A 20,302-nucleotide genomic window follows, 5' to 3' on the forward strand; every position below is an offset into this window, starting at 1 on the left:
ATAAAAAAAAGCTGAAAACGGAGGGAGTAGTTATCAGCTAGGAATAGGCGTAGGAGATACGGAGTACAGCTAAAACTTACTCCTACGCAGGGAGTACAGCTAAAGCTAAACCTGTCCGTCCGTTAATCATACGGTTGCAGTACAACCCGCTACGTGACAGAATGGATGGATGCCCCGACCCAATTTTGTCCACACCTCCACGCGGCGCGTGGCGTCATGTCAATAAAAAAAGAACCAAAAGTAAAAAAAAAAAAGAGCACGAACGGACCAACCCCGCATCCATCCACGGCAGGGCAAAACGTCACGTCGCGCACCCGAGTCCACGCCGCAGTGCCGCAGTCTTCTCCCTCCGGCCCGGTCAGTCAATTTTCCACCCCGCACCAGATCGGGGCCCCACACCGCAGCGGCCACGGAGCCACCAGCCGCCACGCAGGCGGCCCCACGCTCCTGACCGCTGGGTCCCGTGCCCGTTGCTGCTCCACCTGTCAGTCAGACTGGGCGCGGTGGCGGTGCGTGCGTGCGGCGGAGTCAGATATTTTTCGGTGCCCGCCGCGTGCCGCCTGCTGCGCCCTTTTGCAGCATCGCCCTCTCCGGTTCCACGTTATTGCGAACGGGCGTTTGACCCCCAACGGGCAACGGGTGTGCGTGCCCCGTATACCGTGCAGGCAGTTGGGATTTTTTATATTCGTTTTTTTCCCAATAATGTGTGCACGAAATTCGATGCTACGCGAGTGGGGCCTCCCCTCCCTTCCCGGCACGTGATGAGTTGATGACGCAGTTTCGGTTGGGGACCCCTTTTTTTTTTGCGTGTGTTGTGTGCTCTGTTGCGATGATAAAAGGCTTGACGACGTGACGTCTCCGGGACTAGACACCTATCCGGAGCGGAGGGGGTGGCGCCTCCCCGACGTGGCAGAACCGCTGATCAAGTCAAGAACGAGCGAGGATAATTGCCACCAACCGCCCCTCCAGCACTCTACGACTCCGTGGTCTAGTAGACTTGCAACTACCGCACACCGAAACAGGCAAGGTTTGTTTCCCATTTCTTTCACACGTTTTTTTTTACCGTCTCAAAATATAACTGATACACTACACATGAAAGGATGCGAAAGCCATTCAAATTCGCCCTAAAAAAAATTAAAAAGAAAGTCCAAATTCACGGTTAATGGAACCGTTACAGTTGCATACGGCATCCGCGTGCAACACCAACGGAAATACGCATATATACCCAACTTTCACCGTGCAGCATCCGTTAAAAACCAATCACCGGTGCGTGCGGTTGTCGCTAGCGTTTTTATTTCGAAAAAAAAAATACAGGCAAAGTGCAGGCAGCAGTCACGTCCGTTTAAATTCGAGACCGAGTGGTAAAATAATAATAATGATACCTCCATTAACATTTTCTGCCGCGCTAAAATCCATAGATACCCACAGATTTTGTTTTATTTTCCTCCCAAAACAAAATTCCAAAACCCTGATTCCCAACCGCTTGCCAGCGCCATCTCATCATCTTCCTCCCCTCCTCCCCTGCCTGCCTTTGCAACCCAAGACGAACGCGAACTCGAGACGAAACAAAAACAGGGGGGGAGACCTGAGGCGAGACCTTTTCTATTCGCTTCCTCCTCCGCCTCCTCCCTGATTTATTTATTTATTTTTCCTTTTTTCCTTTCTCTCTCCTAAATAATATACCTCGCCTCCTCCCTCGCCCCTTCCTTCCCCTATCCGCCCTCCGCTGCCCCCCCCTTCCCAACGCGGCGACGACCGCCGACCGCGGCGACTCCGAGCCCGGAGCCGCCGACCCCTCCCCGCGCCCCGCCCGCCGCCGGGGGTCAACGGGAACCGCCGGCAACGGCCGCCGCTCCGCAGGCATTCGCCGCCACGCGGGTCCACGAGGTTCGTGTCTCTAGTTTCGCGTTGGCATAAGGGTTGGACTGGGGGCGGGTGCCCGTTCGTTCGCGGAATTCTGATTGGGTTTTGTGCCCGTGCTCTCGGCCCCCAGCGGCTGGAATTCTAGGGTTTTGTAGGCCCGGCTTCGGCGTGATCGGGCGCGGCGGCGGCGGCGGGAGGAGGAGCGGGTGCGCGGGCATTGGATGGTCTCGATCCGTACGGGCCCCTGCTGACCTCCTGCCGCAATGGAGGAGCCCGGAGCGGGCACGCGCGGGCGGGAGGATCGTGCTGCTGACGCCCCGCGGTTGCGGGGAGCGGAGGAAGCTCTGTCTGCGGCCACGGCTCCTGAACCGGCCACCGCCGCAGAGATATGCGGTGCTCCGGAGGCTAGATTGTCCACAGAGGTAGACAAAGATGAAGGGGGAGATTTTTCTGTTGGATTGGTGCCTCCTGCCGAGGCTGTTTCTGCCTCGACTGAAGGGAGAAGGTTTCAGATAGGACAGGTGAAGGGTTCTAGTTTGGAGCAGAGGGTCATGGACGTGGAGGAAGAGAAGGGAGGTAGTTTGGCTCCCGCGCTGCAGAGTTCTGCTGAACCTGGCGGTTTGCAGACGTGTCATGAGGCCAATGGCGGTTTGTTCAATAAGTCATTATGTGCCCCCTGCGGCGAAGCTGTCTGTCCCAAGGACACGGGATGCATGGATGACATGTTGGAGGAAATGGCAGATGGTAACCAAGGTGATTGGGGTGGCAAGGCAACTCTAGAAGATTTACGGATTGCTTGGGATGAAGCACAACGTAGTCATGAAGGCTTGTTGGGTTCAATGAGTCATGGTAGCGAGCAAGAGGCACGTGCCGTTGATGGCATAGGATTTATCACGGATGCTAATGATGAGCTGCAACAGGATGCTTTGATGCCAGATATTGAAGCTGAGGTTTCCAAGCCAGCGCACGAGGATTTGGTTCCTTCCATTTCAGGGGGCATTGATCTTTCTTTAGATGGAAAGATGGGTCAGTTTGGTGGAATATCTGGTGATTCAATGACGTGCTATGTGTCTGATGGAGGGGTGCAGAATGACGGTTTATGTGCCGCTGGAGGTAAAGGATCTCAGTTGATTGATGCTAGTATGTATGACACGGTGGACATGGCAACAGAGGGAGGTCCATGTCAGCAGGGCATTTTGGCAGGTGGGAGAAGTGTTTTGAGTGGTGTTGTGGAGGATTCAATAACATGTTACAACGAACCACAGAGTGGTAATGAAGGTTTGCCAGATTTGGTAAATCGTGATATTGAGCAGTTGCCATGCAGCATTGGTGCCACGTGTTTGAAGAAAAATGCTAACCATGATCTTGAAAAGGATGGTTTGTCACCAAAAGTTGGTGCAGATAGCTCTTGGACCTTGCATGAAGATTCAGTTCCTTCAGTTTCAGGTAGTAGTCCTGCTGTTTCTTTAGCTGGCAAGACTTGCCAGATTGGTGAATTATTTGAACATAGGTCAAGCATGGGAAACGTGACTTGTAGTTCAGAAGTATGTGGTATGTTTTCTTGTGAGAGTGCATTTCACAAAGAGGCTCCTGGAGATGAGGGCCGGTGTTCTGGAAGGAAGGTAAACACAAGTGAAGAGGACTTGCGGACAGATTGGATGGAAGCAGCCCATGACAATGGGTACTTGTCAGGTACGGGGAAGCATCACTCTGAGAAATTGCCATGTGGTGCTGATGGCCTGCCATTGATAACTGATGCTAATCATGAGCTGGAAAAGGTTGGTTTCTTGTCAAATATAAATGCAGTAGCGTCCTGCCCAGTTGATGAAACTTCAGTTCCTTCTGTTTACGTGAACTCCATTGATGTTCCTTTGGATGGGCAGGTTGGTCAGGCTGTTGATACATCTGAAAATAGTGCTGGCTTTGAAAATTTGGGTTGTGATTCACTGGGAGGGGATATGATGTCGTGTGACAGTGGCCTTCGGACGGAGGCTTATGGTGATGAGAATCAGCATTCTGGCCCTTGTGCTGATAAAGAGTTGCAACATACCCCTCTAAAATATGGAACCTCTGAACAATCCCCAGAGGAAAACCTGTGTGTTTCTTCGTATAACCAACCTTGTGACGATGAACCTTGTAGTGGCAAGGAATCATCTGCTCTATGCCTGGGTCATCAAGATTCTGCTGTTGGCGGATCTGGCCATTTGGACCAAGGGCTCAATGCCTGTAATTGTGCTGATGACAGTTCTGTTGATTTTGCCAGCAATGCTAATGATGGAGGATCACCAAACCAAAAGCTGGCAGCATTAAATGTATTCAGCAGACGTAGGAATCCAAAAAGAGCTGCTTCATCAAGAAAAGATTCTGAGAGGCCGGGTCAAACAAACCAAGCAAGCAGCGGCACACGCAAACCTAAAAAGGTTGATGTTGTGAGCTCATTACATCAAACCACCATGGGTCTGTTCCCAAACAAAATTGCCAAGGGAAGAAGTGGCATGAACAGGCCACCAAAACCCTCTACTTGGGGCAGTCTAAAAGAGCTATTAGATGGTTTCTGTCAAAGCAATCGACCATCGATTTCTAATTCTCATCCAACTTGCCTGGACAAAGGAGGATCAGATAATAGATCTGATAAGAAAAGTCAGCCAAGTATTCGGAAAAGTCGAAGTTCAAGATCTTCAAAGAGTAAATGCTATTCCTTTTCTGTTACAGGGCATGCAGCTAGTGAATTGAATGGGCAACCAGCCTTTTCACCTTTGGATGATACTGATGTTTCTTTGGAAAGTCACAGAGAAAACATTCCAAAGTTGTCTTCTGATACATCAATTAATATTTATGATAGTACACGCAATACTGCAGAGTCTACTGCCAGTTATCGCACAGTGAAATCAAAGTGTATCCAGACTGAGGCGCAGCAGTTGGAAAGGGCCCTGGTGAATTCTACTAAAGAAACATGCGCTGCAGATGTCCATGGAGAGTGTGCTAAGCTTTCAACTTCTGAACCTTCTTTGACTAATGCCAATGGCAGCGTCATGCTGCATGTTGGATTTTCGCCGGATTCTGTTTTGGAGGTGGCTTCTGTTACATCTGAAGGTAATGCTTCTGCAAGCCATGATGTTATGCTACATGAAAACTCAACTGATACTGGTGCACTGAATGTTGGTGGTTATCATCCATCCGTTTTAACTTCCAACTTTGGAAAAGAACAAGCTTTATTATCATTGATGGACTTGGAGCAGCAGGCTAAAACCACTTTGCTTGAGGACACCAGAAAGGATGAGAACACCAGAAGGGAAGATATGGTAGACAATGATGTTGGTGAAGGAAAAGCGCAAGCTTTACAGAGGTCTAATGCAGTGAGGAAAATCAGTATTGTCAGAAAGCCAGGTTGCAAAAAGAAAGATGGATCTAAAGGGAAAAGAAAGAATGTTATAGGATCCACCAATATTTCTCCATGTGAAGGTTCAAAACTTAGGCCACTTTCTAGCAATTCAATTTCTCCTGATCCATGTGAGGCAATTCTTCGCACGGGGCCTCCAGAGTTCAGTCCTTTTGAAACCCTAACTTTTGGCACACAAGATCGTGCTATTTATGAACACGATAGCGTACTGAGTCATTCTGTAATGGATGGTATTGACAGTATGAAATCACCAAGACGCAAGAAAAAGGATGCTAACGCAGGAAAGAAGGGTAAGGCGCGGGATCCACATAAGAAAGAAAAAAGTAAGAAGAAAAATATAGCAGATGACAGTTCCTTTGATCATGGACTTCTAAATTTGCCCTCATGTGATTTGGCAGCATCTCATATGAATGAACAGAGTGCGTCTCGTTTTCTTTGTGATTATCATTTGTTTCTTTTCCATAACAAGTAGCTTCAGAAGTAATTTACATTCTCATTTTACATAGGTAATCTTGATCCTGCCACTGAATTTGGACTCAAGAACTCTGGTGCCATATCTATTGATTTACCTGGAAATGTTGCCTGCAAAACGGATGGGGCATCTTTACCACCACCACCACGTGCTGCATGGGTGTGTTGTGATGATTGCCAAAAGTGGCGCTGCATACCTGCTGATCTTGTAGATGTCATTGGAGAAACAAGATGGTAATAATTTTCCTTCCTGTTATCTCAGTTATCAACTTTTAATGGTTGCACCAGCCTGCTATTCTAATTAGGCTGCACCGCACTGCCCTCCTATCCAATAGGTCTGTATGATCTATTTTGGAAACTTTTTTTTGTCTTATATTTTTTTGGTTTTTAGGAGGCTAATCCAAAATCACTAACTCAAAGTAGAAAAAGTGAAAAACTGATCCTAACCACATGGATCACTTCATTTTTTTTTCTGTCTTATAAAGCGGACAGGCCAATTTGACCTTTTCAAGTTGTGTGAACTTTCGTTTGGTAACATCTGATTGCACTTTCTAGAGGAATGAAGTCGCTCCTTGTATGTTGGATATACTTTTGTTCAAATTATTGTTCCATCCATGTTCTACACCTTTTCCTGAATAGTCCAATTATTGTTCCATGTGGATGCTACAATGGTACCTGTGGGTTCTAACCCAGCCGTGGAGCAGAAATTGCCATCTGTATCATAAAACCTAAAACCTGTTCCTGAGACAGCTACACCAAGCCTGGTTTTGGTTTGGTTTCAGATGGATTAATCCAAAGAAATAAGCGTGGAACCGCCGATAAGCAAACTAATGTGACTTGTGAGGTACAACAATTATTAGGATATAATCGAGTTAGAGCTGTAGCTATGAGGGCTACAGACGGGTCGATGAGAGGAATGTGACTTCTACATTTAGTTTTTGATAATTTTTACTGGCACATCATCAGAATATATGCCATTGTCTCTGACTCTGCCAAACACGTCCTTCTCTTGACTAGATGATTTAGCATGAGAATTGTCCTAGGCGGTTTTTGATTTACAAGTTTGGTGTAGACACTATTTAGTTTTGTTACGTATACACCATACTTTGTCACGCCTGGTAAAGCAAAAGAACTAGTAAGATAGGAGAACTGGGATAGGTTGATGGGTTGGCCCAACCAGGTCAACTTGCATACACCATCCGTTTCTTGACTAGAGTGTGTATGATACACATGTAGAGGATAGCCATTGGCGATCATAGCTTTATAATTTTGTTGTAGACATTTTTCTTGGAAGTTGCACCATGTTCACCTCTGTTTCTTCATCTTCTATGCTCTTCCTTTTGCTGTGGGGCCCACCACGCCTTCAGAATTACATTTGAGATGTTAGCCCACAGCTTGCTTGATTCCGCTATGGATTTGCACTCATCTTTTAGAGAAGAAAACCTACTAATGTAACAGTTTGGAAACCTCACGACCTATCATGTGTTACTACCACTATCTTCAAATCTCTACTTTAGATCTTCCACAAGTTCCTTCTATTCTTGTATCTTGATTTATTCCATTCAGTCATGTGTTGCATGCCCATCTTTTTTTTATGTCTGATTGATCCTCTCCGCACCCCCCCCCCCCCCTTTTTTACTATGAAGGACTTGTAAGGACAATGGAGACAAAGCATTTGCTGACTGTTCTATTCCACAAGAAAAGACAAATGCTGAGATCAATGCAGAACTTGACCTTTCGGATGCTTCAGCTGATGAAGCAGATGATGGCAGATCTAACTCCAAAGGTTTTGAAATCTCTTCATCCTTTTTATTTTCTTCGGTACAAATTTTGTTCATTATAATGTAAAATAATTCCTTATGTGTTACCACATCTGATTTTGTTACACTTTTGTTGTTGGGTAGCTGTCAAAGCACCATCATGGACGTCTATAAGGTCAAACTTGTTTCTGCATCGGAACCGCAGGACACAATCCATTGATGAGGTTGGTGCTGTCCACCTATTTCCCCCCTCGATTTGACTTTTTCAGCTATTTTTCTTTATGGACAGTGTTCAAGAAAAAATATTTTTCTTTATGGACATGTAGTTTCTGCCACTATAGATTCTCTTTCATATGTCCATTTGCAGGATAGGTAGGGAAATTTTACTCACAAAGTGCATAAAACGCTTACAATTGTACTGTTGGCAGTTACTCACACACCTTTTGGTTGCAAGATATTTTAACCATCCACCACCATCAAATCCTCCTATCATTCATGCGATCCGTGTTGAGTGAAACTATCTTGAACCATTCTACAAAATATATTGATTCTTTGTTGTACTCCTTGCACTTGAGTACTTGCTGAAATTTTGAATGATGCCCTAGTTTTCTACTTTTCTTATGTTTTTCATTAATTATGATCAGAGCATGGTGTGCAACTGCAAGCCTCCTCAAGATGGTCGACTGGGTTGTAGAGATGGCTGTTTGAACAGGTTGCTCAGCATTGAATGCGTCAAGCGTACATGTCCATGTGGAGAACAATGTTCTAATCAGAAGGTCATTGCTTTCTTGGCTATCCTTAATAAGTTCCTGTTTTCCATGATACATTGGTTTTAACAGTAAAATCTTTGAAACAGTTTCAGCGACGCAGCTATGCAAAACTGCGATGGTTCCAGTCTGGCAAGAAAGGTTATGGACTGCAGTTGCAAGAAGATGTTACTGAAGGAAGGTTTCTTATTGAGTATGTTGGAGAGGTACTATTGCCGTCTGTTTTATTTCCATTGAACATAACCCGACTTTTAAAATTTTATCATGTTAGTGTGATGATAGTTAATCATGACTAATGAGTTCTTTTGGCTCTGTACTGCAATGTTCTCTCAGGTCCTTGACATAACATCTTATGAATCCCGCCAAAGATATTATGCTTCCAAAGGCCAGAAACATTTCTACTTCATGGCCTTAAATGGCGGCGAGGTAAACATTTTGTCCATTAACTATTTCTTATTTTCTTCGGATTTACTCTTTTATTCAGTATCGCATTAGGTTTTACTCACTGCATTTCTTACCACAAGTCTTATTTTGGTCTAGACTAGACTTTGTATTCAGTGAGGAACTATCAGATCACCTCCCTTTATTCCTTTCCCTCTTTATCTAGTGTATATGATGTTGACTTTAAATGTGGCACTTACTTTTCTTAAGCCATCCATCGTGATGTTGACACACCTGAATAAATTCCATTGTTCTTTCTTTTAACTGTTTGGTTTGAATTCTTCCAGGTAATTGATGCTTGCACTAAGGGAAACTTGGGCCGATTCATCAATCATAGTTGCAGCCCTAACTGTCGCACAGAGAAGGTTGACTTTAATTTCACTAATTTTTGTACGTGTATAGTTGACTATGTTTCTTGCCAATAAATCCTTATTTGCTGAAACTTTCAACAAAAATAAAATATATTCAGTTCTTGATATAGTGATAAAGATTTTTACTCTCACTCTGAGTTTGCTAAGTTGTGTTCTTTTTTTTTTGATAGTGGATAGTCAATGGAGAAGTCTGCATTGGAATATTTGCTATGAGGAACATCAAGAAGGTAAGGCTAGCATTCTCACAAACTGGAAGCAGTGTGCGGGTTGGCTTGCTTTATTTATATTTTGAATTCAATGTCATATTTTGGCAGCTGTCACAGCATGTAACGGGTGTTTTTTTAATTTTTTTCAAGGGTGAAGAATTGACATTTGATTACAACTATGTTCGTGTATCTGGTGCTGCCCCTCAAAAATGCTTCTGTGGTACTGCCAAATGTCGGGGTTACATTGGTGGAGACATATCAGTTGATATTATCACCCAGGATGATGCAGAAGCAGGGCATGTTGAACAAATTGTTCTTGACAAAGATTCTGAGGAGTTGATCAGTGCAAATGGTTCTGATGCTGATGGTAGTCATCCAAATATTGCAGAACCTGAATTTTCTATTGAAGGGGAAGATTTACATGATTGCTCAGCTGGAAAAGCAGAGTTAGAACCCCTTGATCAAACTGGAGGAACCCTAATTGAAACTAGTGAGCCCGAAAATTCCTTGGAAGCATGGAGCCCGCAGGAAGATGAAGATGTCATCCGCACGCCTGTGCATGTGTCACGAACATTTGAAAGTTCTTTGCAGCAGTTCCCAGTACATGGCCCTCAGTCATCAGATCTTTTGCAAAAGACTGCAAAATCAGCTGAAGGATCAAAAGTTCCAAATGGATCAACACCTAGTTTTGATTTCCAAAGCAATCTGGTGCCTGGTCTCAATGCTAGACACAACTTAAAACAACATAGAAATGTGAAACCACAATCATCATCTCCAATTGACAATGAGCACATCTTGGGAGGTAATACTATTCTGCCCCATGCTTTGCTGTCCCTACTTTGGCTAAAATGTGATAGTCTTAGTGATCTCTCCTTGGTATATATAGTTGAAGGGAGACTGAACAACCTTCTGGATGGGAACGGAGGTATCAGCAAGCGAAAGGTATGAAACCATCATTATACCCTTTATTGTACATAATCTAGAGTACCTGGTTTGTACACGAGATAATTTTGTTCAAAGTTTTGTGGGTGATTCTAATTATGATGCAATCTCCATGTGCTGGACAAGAAAGAACCATTTAGATCTGACACTGTCATGAAAGTTTGGAAGGCACATGGCTTTATATTATTAGGACTACGATGGTGGTGCTCTCATATCTGGGGTAGCTCAAGAACATAGTGCATAAGTTATATTGGCGTTTCATACAATTTTTTGGTGTACAGAAGCTCAGGAACATACTTTATTAAACTGGTACTTGAATTTCTAGCAAAATCAGACCTCTTAGGCTTGAAATCCATATTGATTGCTTTAGGGCATGTTTGGATCTCTCATGGGCCTCGCCTAACCAGACGACCTAATACCTAGCTCATTCGAGGCAATGCCTTGCAAGTGAGCTTCTTGTTTGGTTCCTGGGTGTAACTGCATGGCAATTCATGTTCTCTGCAGCAACCGCTCACTTGCTGTCGAGGGTGAGCGAATTCAGCTCGCCTAGCTGGGCAAGCATTTTCTTCCCGCTGCAGGCGAGCTTGCCTCCAGAAATTAGATTTTTTTAGCGTTACCCAATGCCTGACCTTGCTAAGCAACACTAGGATGGATTTTGCTGTATATCCAAACGCACCCTTAATGACATGAAAGTTGCCTATACGTGCATGGCTTGAACTTGGCTGTCTCTGCTGTTGGCACATGTTTCATGCTAGCACTAATATGGATTTTTCTTGTTGCATCATTTAACCTGGGTGCAAACATTAGTTATCATTCTATATTTTTATGTTCTAACTAGTAGATTTTCTGGAGCAGGATACTACAAATGGATACTTGAAGCTTCTCATTGTGACTGCAGCAGGTGACAGTGCTGGGGGCACATCTAAAAGGTTTGTTCACCAGATGACACGTGAATCAAGCCTTCCTCTCCCCTAAATATGCTAACTTTTTCTATCTCTTTCAGTGTGAGGGATCTTTCATTGATTCTTGATGCACTTTTAAAAACAAAATCATGTTCCGTCCTGTTGGATATCATCAACAAGAATGGTATATTTCCTTGCCTTCAACTCCCTGTATGGAAATTCTTTAGTCACCGTCTAAGAATCTTTTTGTTCTATTTTATGGCAGGATTGCAAATGCTTCATAATATGTTAAAGCAGAATAAAACCGACTTCTATCGAATACCTATTATACGGAAGCTTCTGAAGGTCTGCACATTCTCTAATACAATTTATGTATTCGTGTCATCAGCTGCGACATCCACATGTTGTATGGCTTCCAGTTGACATATATATTCACATTACTCCCTCTGTTCACGAATAAGTGAGTTTTGGATAGTGACATGGTCACCAAAACACATTGCTAAGTATAAAATAAATGCAAAAATATAGCGAGGTTATAATATTTTGAGTACGATATAATCGGGGGTGTATCACTGGTGCTACTTTGTGTATGATTATTGGCATCGTCTTTCAGGTACTGGAGTTTCTAGCTGAGAAAGGAATTTTGACATCTGAACACATAAATGGAGGTCCTCGATGTGCTGGTGTCGAAAGGTTAGCTTATTTAAACTTCTTTATTCCACTTTTATCTGGTACTGATTGAAGAGTTTCATATTCAATTTATTTTATAGGTCCCATTAAGTTTTTGTGTGTTTTGTTTGTGTTATGCCTTTTTCACCTGAACCAGCATTGGGTTTACTAAAAGAAACGAAATGAAATCCTTCACTTGGAGAAAAATAACTTCTTGCTTGTTATGTTCTATTCTTATGCAATCGGGACACAATTTTAAAATTGTACGTGTTGGTTTTATCTATTCACTGCTTACTAAACTAAGTCTTTCTAGTGACATGCTTCGTGAAATTTAACAGTGCTCTATAATAGTCCCTACCTTTGTTCCTTTTGAATATTTAATCAAGATTCAATTTTCTATAACTTCATCTGGGACTTGCACTGCAGCTTCAGAGACTCGATGCTGAGCTTAGTCAGACACAGGGACTTTCAGGTAATGGACATACCATGCTAATGCATCATTTCAGCTTTGTTTTGGAAATATGTTTGTAGTTATACTTCTTTGCTAGATTTCAAATGCAAAGCAACTATGCGTGAAAAGTAGATAACTTTTGACAACTAAAATGGCCACCACACTTGTGACAAACCTAGTTAAAGAGCGAGTCTTGGTCTGAGGTTGAACATGTGAGATACCAGAATTGTTGCAATAAACCAAACAACTACCTAGGAAAGTGTGGCAAAAATACAATTACGATTAGTCATGATTTTGAGCAATCATGATAAAGTTAGGTTGCATGGTTAATTTTTGTACCAATGCATAGAAAACTGGCAACCTTTGGAGATATTTTCAAAAGGAAAGTGTCACTATAAGCTGACATTGTATATGGGCATTTTACCATAATTGGCAACTGGCATGGGTTGTCAGATTTAAACCTGAACATATGTTACTGTTCCTAAACCAGTTCCACATCCAGTAATAACGTATCAAGCACTGCTCTTTTATGAAATAGTGTGTCTATGATTTATCAGTTTTGGTGTAGCCCCTGTTGACATATATTATTATTAGTTTTCTCATAAGAATTTCATGCGAGTTTTATCTGCATGTATGCAATCCTTAATTTATGAATGTGCATGACTCCTTGCAACAGGTTCAACAGATTGCTCGGAGCTTTCGTGATAGATGGATCCTCCATAATACTGCAAGGAGTGAACCAACAGAATATCCACATACATCCACATTTGCACAGGATATCCATAGAACTAATATGGTCTGGAGTTCTGCTAGGAGGAAACGCAAGAGTCGTTGGGACTATCAACCTGATGAGCACTATAAGATGGTGGGACAAAATATCCAAAAGGTTTGTTCTGGGCATGGTGGATTTGATGTTCAATTTGGCTTCATGAGAAACAAGTTGCAGAGGAACCAGGGAACAGACAACTGCCATAATGATGTCCATGGCATGGGGAGTTCAACAGAGGGTGCAGATGATGAAGTGCCACCTGGGTTTGAGCCCCAACAGGAGTGTCAGCCTGCGCAACTTTCCATAGGCAGTGATGTTGCTCCAGGACTTTGCATGGAGAGGTACCAACCTAGCTTGAGTGTTTCATATGGGGTTCCCGTCGCTCTTGTTCAGAACTTTGGAACCCCTGAATCTGAAGGAGGCCAAGGCCACCAAAAATGGAAAGTTGCACCTGGTGTGCCTTTTAGTCCCTTTCCACCATTGCCTCCGTACCCACGAGGGAGTCCTTGTCCCTCCACTTCGTCATCCCATATGTTTCAGCATGATGGAACATCCCTGGTGAACCATAACATTTCTGGACATTGTGGTGGAAGGACCACGGGCCGAGATGGAAAAATGCATAGGACGTGGCGGAATGGGCCAAGAACAAAATGGCCATACCATCATCAAGGAAGGAGGTTTCCGAGCAACCATCATAGATTTGAAAGATTCGAGCCTCCAAGACCTCAATAGTGGTGATTTAGGATTCAGGGCAGCGATTGGCCTAGTCCTACAGTGTTCTAACCTGAAGTAGTGGTGATATACATGGTGACTCCTGCTCAGAAGTGTAACAGAAATTGTGTCATCCTTTAACTATGTTTATTTAACAGGGAGTGTAACTGTCCGTTCTCTAGGTGTAGAACAGTTGCTGCACATAGGTCATTGCCATTGCAGCTTTGCTACTAATTAATTGTCATTGGTTTTTATTCTCCCAATGTGTAATCTCAATAGGAATAATTGATTTGATTTAATCTTTTTTACAGGTGAAAAGTCTAACCAATTGTACCCATAATTCCCTCTCTCACTCTGTTGTCTCTGGTTTCCTCCCTTTCCTTTTTTTACCTTTATTTGTCTGCTGCATCTTGTGTTTCAAGCATTGCGATTGCAGCTCTGCCGCAAGGTTCCTTGTTGGCTCTATAAAGGTTCATGTTGTAGTTTGTTTCCTTTGCTGCTGAGTTCTTTAGTAGGAAGCCAATGTTCATTTTTCGGATTTTGTACATGGAACATCAGTCTTTTGAACTGCCCAGTTTCTTGGAGTGCTCCTAGTTTTGAGACCGCCTGCTACTTCTACATTACGGCACTTGGGTTTTTTCCTGATGTAGCTGAAACTGACCCTCCATCAAGCACTCTTGTGCTGTAGAAGCACGCATGAACTAGCATAAACTGTCGTGGTATGCCAGGTAAGAAGTCCCGAATCTAAATCTGATATCATATTCTTAAAAAATATATATCTTTTTGTTCAAGTCTCAGACCAGCCCAAATTTGCTACTGTCTCATGTTAACGGTGTTGCATTTTGAAACAGCTACGCTGGAGAACTTGGACGATTGTAACCTGGGATATGGCTGGTGAGATATTTGATGTCTGGGTGTCAGGTTTGCATACCATAAGACTTCTATACCATGGCCCTTACTCTTTCACTAGTTTCCAACTTGAGAATCTTAAGCCGTTTTGTTTTGTTGCGTGAATATTATTCTTGCTATTTTTTAATCTTATTTTCCATATGCTCTTTTTGGCATGCCATCCCGGTGTATATTCGCTATGAAATGACTGATGAGAAGCTGGAATATATATTGCTCAGAAACATGTAACAACGCAGACATGTTAGCATATTGCTGCCTTAGAAGCATGTTCTCTCTTCCCATATTGTTAAGCATGTCTGTAGTCTCTTGATTTTTTTTGCTCGTATTACTTTTTACTACCGTGGGTTGCAGCTATTTTCAAATTTTACTCCCATACACTCCCTCCGTTCCAAATTCCTCCATCCCAAAATTCCTCCATTCCAAATTGTAGGTCATTTTGGCATTTCTAGATTTATAACTTTTACTACGTATCTTATATACATCTAGGTGCATAGCAAAAGTAATGAACATAGAAATGTCAAAACGAGATATAATATACATCTAGGTGCATAGCAAAAGTAATGAACATAGAAATGTCAAAACGAAACATAATATACATCTAGACATATAAATGTCAAAACGATATGCAATTTAGGACGGAGAGTAATTTGTTTGTTACATTTTGTGACTGAAGTACCTAACTAATAATAAAACAACGACAAACATATTACTACAATGCTGCAGAATAAGACTGTTTTCTTAATCTTCATCAATTCAAATTTGAGATGGTACATTTCTACGGTTAATATGGCTTAGGTTCAGAATTTAATGAAAGTGGTATAATGTTGTAGATGTTAAACTTGGTCAAAGTTAGAGATGGTTGATTTATGATGAATAACGACCTACATTTTAAAAAAAGACATACATTTTAAGATGGAGGAGCATTGACTAATGGATATAACAAAAACAAAGACGATTAAACAAGGACTCGCTATGCTAGCGGTGAACACAAGATGTTGAGACATTTTTCCACGAAATGATCTGTCTACTATGCAAAATAATATGCAACCACATTAACCAAAGCCAAAATGAGAACATAGGAGTATTATTAGAAGTTCCCATAAAACTATGTGATGAGAAAACCAAGAGGCACACCGCACACCCAATCAACTTTTGGTAAAGATGAAATCAGCACAGAAAAAAAAAAGAAAAGACCACCTAGACCATTCTCAATGCAAAGTTTCATATTTATGTTTCCAAGAGTGCCACATAAGTTAGTTGATAGATGAAATAGCTCATCCAATGCATAGTTTCATCATTTGTTGTTTCTAAGGTTATATGTAAGACACAAAATTCTTGAAAACAGTGTACACATGGTTTCATTCCCGTGAAACTACTTCCTTTTCTCACCTCATAAATAGTATACCATGTCATCAAAATTGCTTACATGACAGCTTATTTATTATTCATAAAACTTCCATTGAGAATGACCTTGCTGGCTGCTTTGGATGACCAGTGTCATGGTGCCAACTCAGCCAACGGCGCCCTATGGCCACCATCTCTGGGACAAGATGAAGCGAGGCACCAGAATGTGTTGGTATTTATGTTGGCTAATTATTCTTAGTGACATGTGATGTGCCCCTCTTTAGTAAGATGCTCATGGTGACGTTATCAATCTTAAAATCTACTAGCCGAGACGTGTGTATAGGTGGTATAAAAGCGCAGGATTACCGAAATTTGCATATGAACCACAAGATAAACCATAACATGATACCATGACAGTTTGCCGAATCCTTCTGTCAAGAAGGGTTGGTCTAGTCTGCATCCAGTCGAGTTCAACTAATCTAAAAGGTGCGTAGCTCAGTTGTTCTACAAGCAAGCTGAGGATGCTTAACTTCAGCCTGAGACGGAAGAGGAAGACCAAAGCTATCATTTATCCCTTCCAGAATTCGAGACAACCTCGAGCAAGTCTCGAACCAACATGCTCGATGATCTCAGTGATCAGACTTGGCGAACTCTATGGAATTTATCTGCAACCGGAACAAACACTAAGTCAGTAGCAACTGCTATTCTACTACTGCTGCAGAGCATTGTTCAGCGCTTTCAATTCAAGTAAGATAGGCGTTAACCAAATACTCCATCCGTAAACAAACCACTGCTCAAGTAAGCATCCAACCAAATACTTTTCATGCGTGTGTTGCTACGGTGAATTTTTTTGTTAGTACATCTCTAAAGGAATACCCTCCTGTTAGGGGAAATATTAACGACCTTCTAATGATCATTAAAACAACAATCATGAAGGCCCAGGCCCACCTGCGGTAATGACTGGCAGACGAGAGCGCGGATCTCGTTAGCCTCTCGCCAATCTTGCCATAAATGCGCCGCGGTTCTGACACGCAGAAAGGCGCCCGCACTCCTCGACGTGACCGCCACAAGTACCCGGGAGGGACACTGTAGCCACGACCGCACATGCTACAGTGGTCGTGGCTTCCCCTAGTTCGTCATGAGGCACTCATGGCCTGCACCGCTCGGCACAGGAGGGACCTCCGCCCGTTCACGCGCCCCACGTATCCGGTGACAAGGACGCGACGTCCGTGTCCTGCGGGCCATAAGCAGGATAGACAGGGGTCAGCCGTCTCCCCCAACATGCACGGTTGCCACAACCGAACATCATCATCATGCTTGGCGGCAGCGGTCGCCAGGAAGATCATCGACAAGATCCAAAGGCAGTCGCCCTCTTTCGGTGGATGCGCTGACAGCAGCCGAAGGCCGGAGCAGGAGGCGGCGACCCGGGAACTTGGTCCTTCTCCTTGGTCCTTCTCCTTGTATTTTACATTACTTAGCTTATCTCTTTTACTTCTCCTCACGCCTAGCTGATCTGTAACCCTGAGCTCTCCTTGCGCTATAAAAGGAGCACCAGGGGTCCTGAGACGAGAGGACTCTCTCAAGCCAACAGAACCCACACACCCACCTTTAGAGCATCAGTGCACACCCAAGAGACCTAGGACCGGTTCCCTCTCTCGCCCATATGTAACCCCTACTACAGACCCCGCGTGGGCAACTCGAGCAGCTCCCCATACTGGACGTAGGGCTTTCCTTGCCCGAACCAGTCTAACCCCGTGTCTTCCCACACCACCATCCGAAGCCTTACGCGCATAAAAGAAATTTACTAGCCGTAGTCTCGATCCGCTAATCTTGACAACGACACCTCCTCACCTTCCCACCTTCCTCCTCCTCCTCATCGTGCGCTCACCCTCTGCCTCCTCAACGGGGCCTTCCTCGCCGTCTCCGCCGGCACCACTGCCTGGTCACTCTACCCGGCCACCGCCACCAGGAGGACAGTCGACGTCACGTCCCCGGAGGCCTGGCGCACCCGCCAATGGTGCAGGGTCGTCAAATACCACACCGCCCTACTCGCTGACCACCTCGCCCAGGGCATCCTTGCGCCGGCCTCCCGCGCCGTCTGCCTCGGCGGCAAGCAGGAGGCGCTCGCCATGCGGGAGCTCGAGGTCGCCGCCGCCATCGCCGTCCACAAGAAGTGCTCTCCGCCGCTCGTCACCAGTCACGACACCCACCTGCCCTTCAACACCAACTCCGTCGGCTTTGTCTTCGCCGGCCGTGTGCTCTCGACACCGCCAAGCGCCCGGCAGACCTCGCCGCCAAGGCCGCGCGCAGGGGCAACGTGGGGCAGCGGTGGGGCGCCCCGCTCCAGCCGCCGCCCGCGCCCAATCCCCCTCCTTCGCCTCTCTGTTTTGAAGAAAGGAGAAGATTTTTTCTCTTTAACCCCCTCCCTTCCCTCCTTTTCCACTCGAGGCCTCCCTCTCTTCAGAATTTGAACTGCAGGTTGATTCCATGAAAGTCGAGAGATTTTTTTACAAAATGACCACGTGCCTATACATCATTAGTGTCAGTCCTTTTTGCAGGCTGAAATGGAACCGGTAGGGATATATAGTTATCTCTGCGGCTCTACAGCCCTCGCGTGGTTACCTCGCTCGCTACTAAAATTTAGAACGGAGGAAGTATATAATTTGGTAGTATGTACAGAAACAAGTACAGGAACATTTTAGCATCAGGTGGAATTCATCTTGGTAGGAGAACATACCTCTCCTACCAAGCACGAACATGAACTTGGTATTACAAAGCAGCATCAACACCAAAACTCTCTTAGGCCCCCCATCTAGAACAAATGGGAATTTCGCTGGATTTCTACAGGAATCGAATTGTTCCATGCAAACATTATTCCCATAAAATCCTTGCGAAATTCCCACGTTACAGGCTGGCAAACTGCTGCACCATGCAGCTTATATGATGCAGACTATAGTCTTCGACAGAAATTAAGGTAGGGAAAAGGTTGTCAACATAAATATAAAAACATCTCTGAGGCTCTGATGTATGTATGAGGTCCAGGCCGGGCTTTTGATCACCTGGACTTGGCTTTCTTGGAGAAGAGCATGCCCCCAACCAACGAGATCCCACTCCTCTGCTTCTTGTGCTTCTTCCTGGTTGCAGGCTTGCTCTTGCTGCTCTTCGCCTTCCTCTCCTTCCTGTCTCCCAGGTCATCCTCGATCATCTTGATGGCCAGCGCCTCCGACAGGCTCGGCAGGTACTCCAGGCTCGCCATCCACTCCTCGGCCCGGCTCTCGTCCCACCTGTCGCTGCGGACACGGCCATGGCCGTTGTATTCTTCCTGTCCGATGGCCGCCGGTGCGCTGACGACGGCCACCTCCTTACCCTTGCTGAGGCCGGAGAAGACGGCCAGGCCCTTGCTGAACTGCACGCTGAGGCTGGACACGGCCACCTCCATTTGGGCCTGCCTCTGCCTCAGCTCCACCAGCTCTCCCTTGGCCTCCGCCAAGTCTTCCTCCAGCTTCTTCAGGTAGTCCAGCTCCAGCGCCATGGACGAGGCCGCTGGAGGCGCGCTAAGCTTGACGCTGGACTCACTGCTCGCGTTGGAGCTGCCGCTGCCACCACCGGCGTACCGCTCGCCGAAGACCTCGACGGCCTGCCGGACCGACTGGAACGGCCGTGAGGTGTCGACCTCGGCGCGGCTCGCGGCGGTCGCCTCCATGACCATAGGTGAGGGTGCTGCCAATGCCAGTGCTGGTGCAACCGAGATCACTGATGGGAACACGATGCACAGGGTGGTGAAGTAGACATGGTTCCTGGGCTCTGTCTTGGCTTCTACTTCAAACACCAACCGGAGTGGCAGTAGCCGCAGAATACAGGCCTTGTGTCGAGGTCAAGTTAAAACCGGTAGAGGGGAAGAAGGGGACTTGCCACCAAAGCCACACGAGCTTTTAGATGTGGAGGCCGGACAAGTCGCTGGAGCAGACAGAGTTTGACAAGGCACAGTAAAAGTGCAGTGCAGATGCAGTTGGCACACTCGACCAGACAGAGTCAGAGATGGCAAGTAAAAATGCATTTTTTTTAACAGCAACCACTTTTGCAAATTGTAATGCTTCAGGAGGACTTCAAGAAAGCCAACGAAATTTATGACCGGTAATGGATTTGCACGGCTCAAACTGTTATAGAGCAGAAAAGTTCAGGTGATGAACTGACAGCATAACAGATTAGCCCTGCTGTACGGACAGCAGGTATAAGTCTGCATATTTAAGTGAGTGTAGGTACAGCTTTCTCAATCTAAACCCAAGGGAGCAAGGGTATAGAATATTCTTCTATGAGAAGGAAAAT

General features: G+C 44.9%; 2 protein-coding genes across 3 annotated transcripts; one reads left to right on the top strand and one right to left on the bottom strand.

Moving 5' to 3' along the window:
* The first annotated feature begins 1,669 nt into the window (after positions 1 to 1,669).
* LOC101779513 lies at positions 1,670 to 14,063 on the top strand. Of its 2 annotated transcripts, XM_004952762.3 has the most exons (19): positions 1,670 to 1,887; positions 1,994 to 3,641; positions 3,747 to 5,682; positions 5,770 to 5,968; positions 7,381 to 7,520; positions 7,639 to 7,718; positions 8,139 to 8,270; positions 8,351 to 8,467; positions 8,595 to 8,687; positions 8,990 to 9,067; positions 9,244 to 9,300; positions 9,430 to 10,081; positions 10,166 to 10,221; positions 11,077 to 11,150; positions 11,225 to 11,307; positions 11,389 to 11,468; positions 11,737 to 11,816; positions 12,219 to 12,264; positions 12,920 to 14,063. In XM_004952762.3, the coding sequence occupies exons 2-19, from the start codon at positions 2,127 to 2,129 to the stop codon at positions 13,742 to 13,744; spliced, it is 6,243 nt and encodes a 2,080-aa protein (XP_004952819.1). In that variant the 5' UTR covers positions 1,670 to 1,887; positions 1,994 to 2,126; the 3' UTR covers positions 13,745 to 14,063. The 2 variants fall into 2 exon arrangements, with proteins under 2 accessions (XP_004952819.1, XP_004952818.1); XM_004952761.3 differs by having other exon boundaries at positions 1,994 to 5,682.
* Positions 14,064 to 19,031: 4,968 nt separating this feature from the next.
* On the bottom strand, positions 19,032 to 19,679 carry LOC101779106 (WEB family protein At1g75720). The gene has a single exon (XM_004952760.3). It carries the CDS (start codon positions 19,677 to 19,679, stop codon positions 19,032 to 19,034), a length of 648 nt encoding a protein of 215 aa, XP_004952817.2.
* Between the last annotated feature and the right edge of the window lie 623 nt (positions 19,680 to 20,302).

Source organism: Setaria italica, chromosome I, assembly GCF_000263155.2.
Source record: "Setaria italica strain Yugu1 chromosome I, Setaria_italica_v2.0, whole genome shotgun sequence".
NCBI lineage: Eukaryota > Viridiplantae > Streptophyta > Magnoliopsida > Poales > Poaceae > Setaria > Setaria italica.